Consider the following 11,364-nt stretch of genomic DNA (forward strand, 5'->3'; position numbering starts at 1 on the left):
AGCTCCCTCCTTTAGCATTTTTTTCTCAGAAGAAAGCTGAACTTTGCCTGCATCTCCTGGCTGAATCCTGAGAGGAGGATCCAGAGTAGACACTGCACTGTGTGTGCAGAAAGGCCCCCTTCCCCACTGCAGCTGGAAGCCAGTCATTGTATGAGCGCGGCCAGTGCTTTTGGGATATGTGGGGACCACTTGGTCGTAGCATAAATTCCTGTCTTTTCTGAATTTTATGGGGAAGATTCTGGAAATTATATTTTTGGTGTGATTAATGTGAACTAGTGTGTGCTACGAGATGCCCCTGGGAGGTTTTAGGGTCCCAGTTCAATAACCTCTTTGCTCTCCAGCAGCAGGAAATGGATTTTGGCTATTTTTGCTACAAGTACTTGCTAGAAACCTCTGTGTACTTGGTCTCTGCCCTCTTAGTCACAACTGTCTCATGGAGTGTCTCACTGAATGATCAAGAATAGTATGTGCCAGGACCCAATCCATTCTTACTCTATCAAGCCTTCTTTTTTATAACAATTTTATTGAGATGTAATTCCCTCACTCATAGCAGAACATCAGTTTTTTTATGTACATGTAAAGTTGTACAGCCATTGCCATCAATTCGTGTATGAGTGTTTGTACAGATAAACACCTTGTCTAGGAGTCAAATGCTACCTGCTTAACCTTTCAGGCAAAGTGGTTTTCCAAAGTGGGTGTTTCCTGTGGGGTTCCCACCAGTGCTGCATACTTTCTCCACACACCATCTGTTTCATGGGTGAGAAAAGGTTACTTTGACTGGGAAACTTTTTTTCTTCCTTTGAAAGGGATGGAACCACAGATGTGACCCGGACCATGCACTTTGGGACCCCTACGGCCTATGAGAAGGTAATGTGTGTGACACAGAGTCCCAGGCCCTCTGCCCTCTTAAAAAGACGTTGCTTTTATCAAAAGGGATTGTATAAATAAACAAAAATTATAAGTGGGTAGTAAAACACTCATTTTTGTGGAGTCAGGCTTATCCTGAGATCTGTGTAATTAATTATTGGTGGCCAAGACATTTGGAGAAAATTTAAAAGCACACTGCTAAGGTCAAAGCAGCTCAAGTTCAACTTCAAATGGCTCTGGCCTTGTCTTTCAGGGGAGGGGGCAGTAAAACGCAGGCTTCATCAGCAGTGTCTGGTTGGAGTCTGAAAGCTCCCCTCTTACTTTCCAAGGTCAGCACTCCTATTCACAGCTCCCCTCTCGAGGGGCGTTGGGGAATGGTGGATGCTGTTTAGCTTCTGCTCTGAGTAGTTAGAGAGGTAGCATAGAGCTTTGAGGTGGAGAGAGCCCGCCCGGGACCTGGTGCCCTCCTTAGATCCCTGCTGTTTAATGTCTGTAAACGTGGGGACGGCAGTGGCCACCTCCTGGCTGCACACGAGGCTCTGGGAGCCTTCATAGTCTGCTCAGGTAGTGCAGGCTGAGTCTGGGTGCTGTGTGTCTGAGGGAAAGGTGCGCTGCAGAGCGTGCTTGGCCTCCGCGCCTCCGCTGCAGCCGCCACTACCTGGGAGACTTTGGGCCTGGTGTGCGGGATCCGCTTTCTGTGATCACGTGGAGGAGGCTCGGCTGTCAGCTCTTCCTTGGCCCTTCTGGCAAGCTCCTGGCCTTCCAGGCATGCTGTTCTCGTCAGGGCTGACCCTGAGGATGGAGTGGTGGTGAGGAGACCAGAGGTCTGGTTGCCAGGCCGGGTGCTGCCACCCATGAATGGCGGCTGGCATGGCGATCAAGCGCCTCTGTCCTGAAGGCACCTCGTCTTACATCTTCCTGATGTTGCTTCAGGGGAAGACCAGGGTGGTCATCTTTCTCCTGCTGCTTCAAGTCTAATTTCAAGATTTTTCTGGCAAACTCATGTGTGGCTGGGCTGTTAGGTGTTTTTTCATTTTTGTTTTTGAAATCACCTAATGTTCTCTGTAGTATTGTTAGACACTGTAAAGGTGTTCTGAAGCGCTAGAAGAATGTGTAGGGCCGGGCGGTGGTGGCGCACGCCTTTAATCCAGCACTCGGGAGGCAGAGGCAGGCGGATCTCTGTGAGTTCGAGGCCGGGCTGGACCGACAGCCTCCAAAACAATACAGAGAAACCCTGTCTCGTAAAAACCAAAAAAAAAAAAAGAAAAAAAAAAAAAGAAAAAGAATGTGTAGGGTTAAAATACCCGTCTCCTATATCCGCCTTCTGGAATTTGTTTGTTTTGCTTTGGGCAGGAATGCTTCACATACGTCCTCAAAGGCCACATAGCTGTGAGTGCAGCCATTTTCCCGACGGGAACCAAAGGTAGGTGGTTGGTTCCTGTACTGTGGGCAGGCTCAGGGCTCACACATACCTGAGTTTGCATGGAAAACCATATATCCTTCATTTTGTCCTGTCAGCCTTAGTCCAGCTCTGGCCCAACTAGGATGTGCAGGGTACTCCATGGAGCCAGTGCCCCCCTGTACCCCCATCCCCAAGAGCCAGGTTTAGGGTGGCTCCGGTGTTAGTTCTGACCAGTAAGAGAAGTGGTTGGCACGTGGGGAGAAGCTGGGCACAGAGGCCTCAGGGCTGTGGGTAGCCTCCCGTCTGTCTCCACGGGGGCCACGGCCTCCTTTGATGGCCCTTGTTGGGTTTACGTTACTGGGGTCCTCAGTTGAGGTGTGTCCTGCGCTGGGTTCTGGTGGACGGGGTATTGGACTGCAAGGGGCGGGACCCAGGCTTTGACCCTGGCAGGTGGGTACACACCGACCTCCTTCTGACCTGGTCTGTCACTCATGGCCACCAGTCTGCTTGTAGTCTGTAGACTCTCAGGCCTCTAGTTCTGGGACCTTAGGCTCCCAAGAAGGAATGTCTGTGTCACCCATTGCAGCCTGAATCTGCAAGAAGGTGTCCATCCCCCAGTAATCCCCTGGCTTTAGAATGTTGCTGGAAACTTCTCCCTTGTGCTGAGCTTAAATCTGAACTCCTGAGTAGCTTTTGGTCTCCGTCTCACTTTCTGGAAGTCAAACGTAGCACATCTGATCTCTGAAGTGCTTCTGGATATCAAGTGGCCGTTTGTGTTTCAGGTCACCTCCTAGACTCCTTTGCCCGGTCGGCCTTGTGGGATTCTGGGCTGGATTACCTGCATGGGACAGGACATGGTGTTGGGTCTTTTTTGAATGTTCACGAGGGTCCTTGCGGCATCAGTTATAAGACGTTCTCCGATGAGCCTTTGGAAGCTGGCATGATTGTCACTGATGGTAGGTGTCCCTCACACGCAGGGTGTATGGCAGTTCTCTGTTGTCTCGTAGTTTTCAGTTATTTTAAAGGAAATTCGTAATAGCTTCCCCTTCCTGTCGTCTTGGGTTGACAGCAGCTTTTTTCGTTTTAGAAAGGCTGAGGTCTGGGTAAAAATTTAAAAAAATGCAGTCTTTTATAGGGGTAGACATTTTGTGTGTCTTCAAGGTCTTCCTGGACACGCTGCATTTGCTATTTTATATTGCTGAGTGTTTGTCCACTGTTCTGTGGACACACAATGGGCATCATGTAGCAGATGCCTGTTATTGTACCCTGCCTTGTGGTCACGTTTCAGACCTGAGAACCTGCTTCTTTACCTTAAATACCTTAGGATGGAGCTAAGTGGGAGATGACGGATGGATGGGGAGTCCCCTCCTCCCCTCTTCTCCTCCAGTGTGGATGGGAGTCGCCCTCCTCCTGTGGCATGCTGACTGGGGGCGTCTGTGCTGTGCTGCCACCTGTGGGCTGTCCCTCACTGTGGGCTGTCTGTCACTTGTCTGTCACTGTCTGTCACTGTCCCTCACTGTCTCTCACTGTGTGTCACTGTCTGTCACTGTCTGTCACTGTCCCTCACTGTCCCTCACTGTCTCTCACTGTCTGTCACTCTCACTGTCTGTCACTGTCCCTCACTGTACTCTGTTTCAGAGCCAGGATATTATGAAGATGGGGCTTTTGGGATCCGCATTGAGAACGTTGTTCTGGTGGTTCCTGTGAAGACGAAGGTGAGTGTCCCATTTCCTCATAGGTTTCCTACCCCTTCTGTGGGGAGATGAATATTTTTGTCTTTGCAACCAAAAATGTGCCATAGTGGCACCAAAATGGAGCTTCCCTCCCCTCAGAAGCTGCTCTCCTTTGTAAAACCCAAAAGGGAGAGAGGCTGTAGCTCAGTGGTAGAGTCTTGCCTAGACACAAGCAAGGTTCCAAGTTCTGTCTCCAGCATTGTCAAAGAAAGATTTATTTTTTTTTTCGTTAGTTTTTTTTTTTAATTTTAAATAGCTTGTTTTACATGTCAATCCCAGTTCCCTCTCCCTCCCCTCCTCCCGCACTCCCCTTCCACCCTCCCTCCCACCCTATTGCCACATACGTCCACATAGGGGAAGATTTAAAAATCGTAGAGAATGAATGACCTTGAGATTTGGGCTGGGCGGGTAGAGGCGTCTGCCACCAAGCCTGGAGACTTGAGTGTGATCCCTGGGACCCACATGGTGGAGAGCTGTCCCATTACTCACACAGAATTGAAAGGAAAAGCTTGGTAATTAACACAGGTAATTAACACCGCTAATTAACTTAGATAGTTTATACCCCAGTAGAGTCTCAAGACCCCAAACATAGATTCCCCAAGTCCAGACACCCTCATGTCCCGTCCCCCACCTTCTCCATCATAGTCCAGACACCCTCATGTCCCGTCCCCCACCTTCTCCATCATAGTCCAGACACCCTCATGTCCCGTCCCCCACCTTCTCCATCATAGTCCAGACACCCTCATGTCCCGTCCCCACCTTCTCCATCATAGTCCAGACACCCTCATGTCCCATCCCCCACCTTCTCCATCATAGTCCAGACACCCTCATGTCCCGTCCCCCACCTTCTCCATCATAGTCCAGACACCCTCATGTCCCGTCCCCCACCTTCTCCATCATAATCCAGACACCCTCATGTCCCGTCCCCCACCTTCTCCATCATAGTCCAGACACCCTCATGTCCCGTCCCCCACCTTCTCCATCATAGCCCAGACACCCTCATGTCCCATCCCCCACCTTCTCCATCATAGTCCAGACACCCTCATGTCCCGTCCCCCACCTTCTCCATCATAGTCCAGACACCCTCATGTCCCGTCCCCCACCTTCTCCATCATAGTCCAGACACCCTCATGTCCCGTCCCTCACCTTCTCCATCATAGCAGACATCGGCACCGCCGTTTGCTTGTTTCTGGTAACTCTGGTGTGGCCACGGTGGCGTGTGGGAAGTGGTGTCCGCTACACTGGTGTTTCCTGTGTAAAGATGGTGCCCTGGTGGCTACCGTCCGCTCCCACAGACACATTTCTCTGAGGGGTGCCGGGCTTGGTGGAGACGCCCCAGCCATTCGCTGTGCTAAAGGGAATGTAACCTGTCTTTTCCTCCTCGTCCTGCAGTATAATTTCAACAACCGAGGAAGCCTGACCTTTGAACCTCTAACTTTGGTTCCCATCCAGACCAAAATGATAGATGTGGATTCCCTTACAGATAAAGAGGTAAGGGGGCGGGGTCTCCTAGTGGAAGCCTGGAGGAAACACTGGTGAGGGGTGGAGACCACACCCCCCCCCCCATTCCCGTGGTTCCATTTGGCGTCAGTTCGACTGACGTGCTGTGGGCCTAGTAGCCAGCATGTGCTGGGCTCTGAGCAGATGGAGTCTTAACCACAGGCTGTGGCGCCCTAGGGCTGACTCATGGGTAGGCACAGTGGGCCTTTGCCTTTCAAGAGAAACAGCTCTTCCCGCTTAGATGCAGTGAGGCAACATAGCTACTCTTGTGTCCTCAAGAGCTGACAGAAGCAGCTTTTGGGAAAGGTTTGCCTTGGCCCAGTTTCAGGAGATTTCAGCGTCCTACGGGGAGAGCATGGAGGAGCAGCTCATGACGGCTGGAATGTGTAGCAGAGGTTTTTCATGTCACAGTGGGCCAGGAAACGGTGAGAGAGACTAGAACCAGGGAGCAGTCCATGACCTCAGAAGCCCTGCTGTTAGTGGCCTACTCCTGCCAGCCAACAGACCCCACCTCCTGAAGGTTGCGAGTGACGCCACCTACTGGGGACAAACAGTCATAGCAACCCCTGGGCTGCGCTTCAGAATCAAACTGCAGTAGTCCTGTTTAGCAAGCACGGATGGGTCCATGTGTCTTTCCTACAAAAAGAAACTGCAGTAGCCCTGTTTAGCAAGCACGGATGGGTCCATGTGTCTTTCCTACAAAAATCCGATGGGTGTGGGGCCTCTTGGCCACTGCACATGCCAGACTGTTCTTGTGTTGCAGGAAACACTAAGGAGGCAGGAAGCACTCTGCCATGTGCTCAGTGTCTCATAGATGGGTGAGGTCATCCCGGTCTGTCTGCCAAGGCTGTGGTCCCTTTGTGTGGTACAGTGAGGTGCACTTTCCAAGCTCTCAGGGCTTCCAAACTCTTCAAGCGCTACAGTGAGTCCCCAAGCCCCTGTGCCAGAGAAGGTGGCAGGCACAGCTGAGCCGTCAGGCAGGTGATCAAGGTCAGGGAAGAAAGAAGGACCCGGAAAGGGCAGGAACAATTAGCCAGCCAGAGACAGAGCAGGTTTTCATCTAGGAAGTGGGAAATCAGGACACAAGCTCCACGGCAAGGTAGAAGTCCCAGCGAAAAGCCGGTTACTCGTGGGAACACAGGCAGGAAAAGCCACTGTAGGAATAAGATGCTGGTACCCGAGGGAAGCCGCCCAGTCCCCAGGGCATTGGTGCTCTCTTGGATGCAGGGCGAAGAGGAGGGAGCCTGAGGGCAGGTACTCACTGTTAAGGGAGGCTGCAGAGTGGCGTTCCCCCAGCTAGAAGCCTCCTGTGTCTTTCACTGTGGGTTACTGGGGAAGTTCAGCTACGCCCTGTATAGCTTGCCTGTGTGCTTGGGCACCTCTCCCTGATCACGGTGCCTGTGGTTCAGCCAGCATTTGCGTTTATAGAACACTAAAGGGGCCTGGCCATCCTGGTCTGTTCAGATTGTAGATAGATTTAGAATAGGACGCTCTGCCTAACAGTGGCCTGGTGTCCCGTGTCTGCTCAGTGGGCAGACTCCTATCTGCAGCTCAGGAGCCCCTCTCTGCCCCCCAGAGTGATGCTGTAGGAGCAAGGGGGCGTGGGCACACAGAGGCGTGAGGGCCACCTGCTTAGAAGCTCTGTGTCGCATAGGGACTGTGCCTCCTGTAGCACCCACTGGTCACACTTCCAGGGTCTTATCAAGGGACTCTTGAAAGCCCAAGGCTGCAGTGTACGACCAGGTAAGTATGTTACACAGTTGCCCTGACCACATGTCAATCAGGAGGTATTTGTCCCAGGGGACGTTCCGCTTTGTTCAGGGAAGTCGTGCATGAGGGAAAGCTAAGCAAGGCTGTTTGTTTCCTGAAAGTCTCACTAATAAGACTCACAGCCCACTTTGTGACATTGGACACAGACCACAGGGATCTGCCACGCCCAGTGGCTGTCTGTACAGCTTGCCTGGCCAAGTCACGAAAGGATTATTGTGGACGACTGCTCTTCCTCTGGGGTCATAAATAAGTTTCCATGGACAGCCGCAGACAGTGTTGGACATCCCAGGCAGAGTGCTGTCTCTGTTTTAGCAAAGGGCCCCTTTCTTACGTAGCGCCTCACAGGCTAGGACACCGTGTTCCTGAGGAATGGTAATAGCTCAAAACAAGGTTTGTCTTTTGTCCTTTTAAAATCCCTGCTCATTTACGTTAGTGTCAGCCTGTTCCTGACTGTCCCTTTAGGGGTTCTTTGGAGCAGGCCTACCTTTTCTCACCAGATGGCAGCAGAGGACCATAGTCTGATGTGAATTTGGTCACTTGGAGACGTCAGGGCGCTGGGGTATTGCTCAGGCCCCATGGAGTCAGTTTGTATTGTCTTGTCTCTCTCATCTCTTAGCAGAAAGGGCTCTGGGAGTGCTACAGCAGCCTTCACTGGGGAGCTGTTTCCATGCTGGCAGCCTTAGCTCTGTGGCCCTGCCGCAGACACTGACGCACAGCCCTCACCCGTGGCTCTGCCGCAGACACTGACGCACAGCCCGTCACCCGTGGCTCTGCCGCAGACACTGACGCACAGCCCGTCACCCGTGGCTCTGCCGCAGACACACACAGCCCGTCACCCGTGGCTCTGCTGCAGACACCCACAGCCCGTCACCAGTGGCTCTGCCACAGACACAGATGCACAGCCCTCACCTGTGGCTCTGCCGCAGACACTGACGCACAGCCCGTCACCCGTGGCTCTGCTGCAGACACCCACAGCCCGTCACCCGTGGCTCTGCCGCAGACACCCACAGCCCGTCACTAGTTTTGGCACCCCACCCCCACTTCCCCAGCTCGGAGCAGGGCTAGTTTGCTTTTGTCAGTGGGCGCTAGGGCCTTGGCTCTGCCAGAGCCTGTTGACAACAGTACCCCGTGTGTGGCCTCTGGTTTCTGTGCCCTGTGGTCTCTCAGGCAGGCTTTGGTACCTGGTGCAGACCATCCCTGGAAGCTAGCTCCTGTGTACTAACAGAACCTCCCTGAATAGCACGTTTCTCGGTTGCTGCAGCCAGACCAGAGGCAGCGTTGGTCTCATCAGCCTTGGGCCCGCTAGGTGTGCGGTCAAGTCCATCCTGAGGACATTGTCCTCACCTCCTTCCCTTCCTTTCCCTTCCCTTTTCCCACGACTCGCAGTAGGGGGAGATTTCACTCTTTATGCGTGTCACAGACCTTTTGATAACTGGTGTGGAGTTAGCAGTTCCCAGGCACCGGTTCTGTTAGCGTCTACTCTTTAATCCCTTTTAAAAAGATCTCTGGAGACGGTGGCATACTCCACGAGGGCCCAAAAGTCCCAGCCCTGCCCTGAAGAACCGTGGTCCTCGATGGCCAAAGGCCTTGTGTCCTCGGCAGCTGCAGAGCTCAGCCACCTGGGCCACTGGTGCTCACTCCTTTAGCTTTAGTGCTGTGGGACAGCCGCTGGGGATTGTCCAGGCTCAGCAGGCGTCTTTACAGCTGTCACGGTTTGTGCACGTCTGTCAGTACCCTCGGGTGGTTCACGGTGAAGTCTGCATGGCCTGGTAAGGAACTTTTAGCTCAGTGACCTAATCCCATCCTTTGTGGGCATCAGTGGATGTGGCTCCCAGGCGTCCTGACAAGGGGAAGGCCTGGTTACACGTCGCCCTGCGCTCAGGGAAGCCCAGCACCGTGGCTTGCCACCAGGCGAGTTCTGGTTCCCTCACAGCCATTGCTAGTTCAGGCTGGCAACCACACTCTTGAGGGATCGCTTCAGCAGCTGTGCAGACGGTCTGCTCCCCGGGAAGCGGACACAGGGAGTCCAGGGGCAGAAGGACAAGGTCTTGTGTGTCTTTCCTCCCGGCTGTGGCGGTAACACCTCGGCCTCTCACCGTTGGCCTGTGTGGCTTTTCAGTGACAGTGTGGTGTCCTTCTTCTTCCTCTGCAGTGTGACTGGCTCAACAGCTACCACCAGACCTGCAGGGATGTGATCGGGAAGGAACTGCAGATCCAGGGCCGCCAGGAAGCTCTCGAGTGGCTCCTCAGAGAGACAGAGCCTGTCTCCAAGCAGCATTGACCCCGCCCTGCAGTTGCTCTGTAGGATGCTCTGGGGAGGAAGGAGCATGGCAGACCCCGTCTTCTCTCTCCTCACTTCCTCTTCCCGTCTCCCTTTTTACTCCCAGACACTAAGAGGAACGGAAACTCTTCTTACCCACTTTGATATTTTCTTGCAAACAGTCTTTTACGAATTTTTAATTGTTGAGAATGAGCCAAGAATAAAACTGCTACACCAGGAGGAGGGGGCCCCGCAGAGCTGAAGACTTGACAAGGGGGAGGCACGCTGAGCCCCTCTGGTCAGCGATGGTGAACACCGAGTGCTCCATGATGGTCTCGTTCCAGGTGCTAGTACATCAGTCATGGTCACCTTGATGTTCAGGAGACCCTCTTCCCATCAGTGAATAAAAACATCAAAACTGCTTTGTTTTACCGTCTCTCTCCCCCAGTAAGTCAGGCAAGCTGATTTCCATGGCTGCCGGTCAAGAAACACAACTCCCCCCCACAAAAAAAAACCCTCCACAAAAATGGAAATCAAACATGCAAAAGACCGGTAAGTCCAAAAAATGCCCAAACAAAGCAAAAAGATATCGAAAGTCTATAGAACACCATCGAGTTCACTTTGTGTTGGTCAGTGACTCAGGGCGCGGGAAGTCTACAGAATGCCATCGAGTGACCTGTCCCGAGGTGTAGTTGCTATACCTGGTGAGACTCCGTTGGAGAAGCTGACTTTTACCTCTCAGCAGATACCAGCTGCAGATAACTTCCTGGTGAGGGGTGAGGGAGCCCATGCCCACTTCCCCGTCTTGGTGCCGGAACTTCATCTGGCTTGAGCCTGTGCAGGCCTGTGCATGTTGACGCAGTGTCTGCGAGTTCATACGTGCATGGGATTGATCACTTAAGCTCTTGTAAGCAGCACAGAAACAAAGTGAAGTCGCCGCTTTTGCTTGCACTGATGCCGACTTTTACAGTTGCCCATGTGCTTCTCAGTTTTTCACACGGCATCCGGTGCTGTCTTGTCTCTCGTTTTATCTTCAGCATCCCATAAGTATTTCTTGCCAGGTAGATCTCTTCTCCCTGTAAACCTGGGACTGCCTCAATTTCTCCCTTTTCAAGGACGGCTCTGCTTGATGGTAGTTTCACGGTTGACTCTTGTTTTTTTAGCACTTAGGCTATGTTGGCCTGCTGCCCTCTGACTTCAAAGGTTTCTCATGAGAAATGTGCAGCTGATAAAACAGAAGGTTCCTCGCAGCCGACGAGTCAGTTTCCCACTGATTCCAGGTGTCTTTGGAAAGATTAGCTTTGGAAAGTTAGTAATGGTGTGTCATAGCGAGTGTCTCTGAGTTAATCTTACTGAACTTTATTAACTTCTTATAATAATAATCTTATATTAATGTCTTTTGTCAAGTTTGGGGATTTTCTAGACACCACTTCTCGAATATTCTCTCTGCTCCATTTTCTGGGATGAAGCAGTGTCCATGTTGGTCTGTTGGGTGGTGTACCGTAGGTGACGCTTTCTTCCTCAGACTTTGTAATTCCCCTTGTCCTATCTGTTATTTCCCTTTCTGCTTTGAATCCCACCAGTCAGGTTCATTTGAATGTTATGAATTTCAGCTCCAGAATTTTTTTGTTTTTCTTCTCTCTTTTGCTGTGTGCATTTTGTTCTGGCATGGTCTTGACTGCACACGTTAGCTCTCCCAGCTTCTTCAGGCACTTGGTTTAAAGGATCTTGTAGGTCTGTCACCAGGCCTACAAGTTTTGTTACTTGGGGTAGTTGTTTTCCTTTGAAAGTGTCATACTTTCTGTTCTCCTTGTATGTCCTGTGACCTTTTT

The 11,364-nt window shown here is 51.9% G+C and overlaps 1 protein-coding gene across 4 annotated transcripts in view; it reads left to right on the forward strand.

Annotated features, from left to right (window-relative positions):
• Xpnpep1 (X-prolyl aminopeptidase 1) overlaps positions 1-9,953 on the forward strand; it is a 49,604-nt gene extending 39,651 nt beyond the window's left edge. For all 4 annotated transcript variants that reach the window (XM_013115773.3, XM_005063469.4, XM_013115771.3 and 1 more), the window contains 6 exons: positions 807-867; positions 2,221-2,290; positions 3,052-3,225; positions 3,908-3,984; positions 5,395-5,493; positions 9,425-9,953. In XM_013115773.3, the coding sequence (XP_012971227.1) occupies positions 807-867; positions 2,221-2,290; positions 3,052-3,225; positions 3,908-3,984; positions 5,395-5,493; positions 9,425-9,553 (610 nt within the window). In that variant the 3' untranslated portion in view covers positions 9,554-9,953. The remainder of the gene's footprint in view (positions 1-806; positions 868-2,220; positions 2,291-3,051; positions 3,226-3,907; positions 3,985-5,394; positions 5,494-9,424) is intronic.
• The last annotated feature ends 1,411 nt before the right edge of the window (positions 9,954-11,364 follow it).

Source organism: Mesocricetus auratus, unplaced genomic scaffold (genome assembly GCF_017639785.1).
Source record: "Mesocricetus auratus isolate SY011 unplaced genomic scaffold, BCM_Maur_2.0 Super-Scaffold_4256, whole genome shotgun sequence".
In the NCBI taxonomy this organism is placed as follows: Eukaryota; Metazoa; Chordata; class Mammalia; order Rodentia; family Cricetidae; genus Mesocricetus; species Mesocricetus auratus.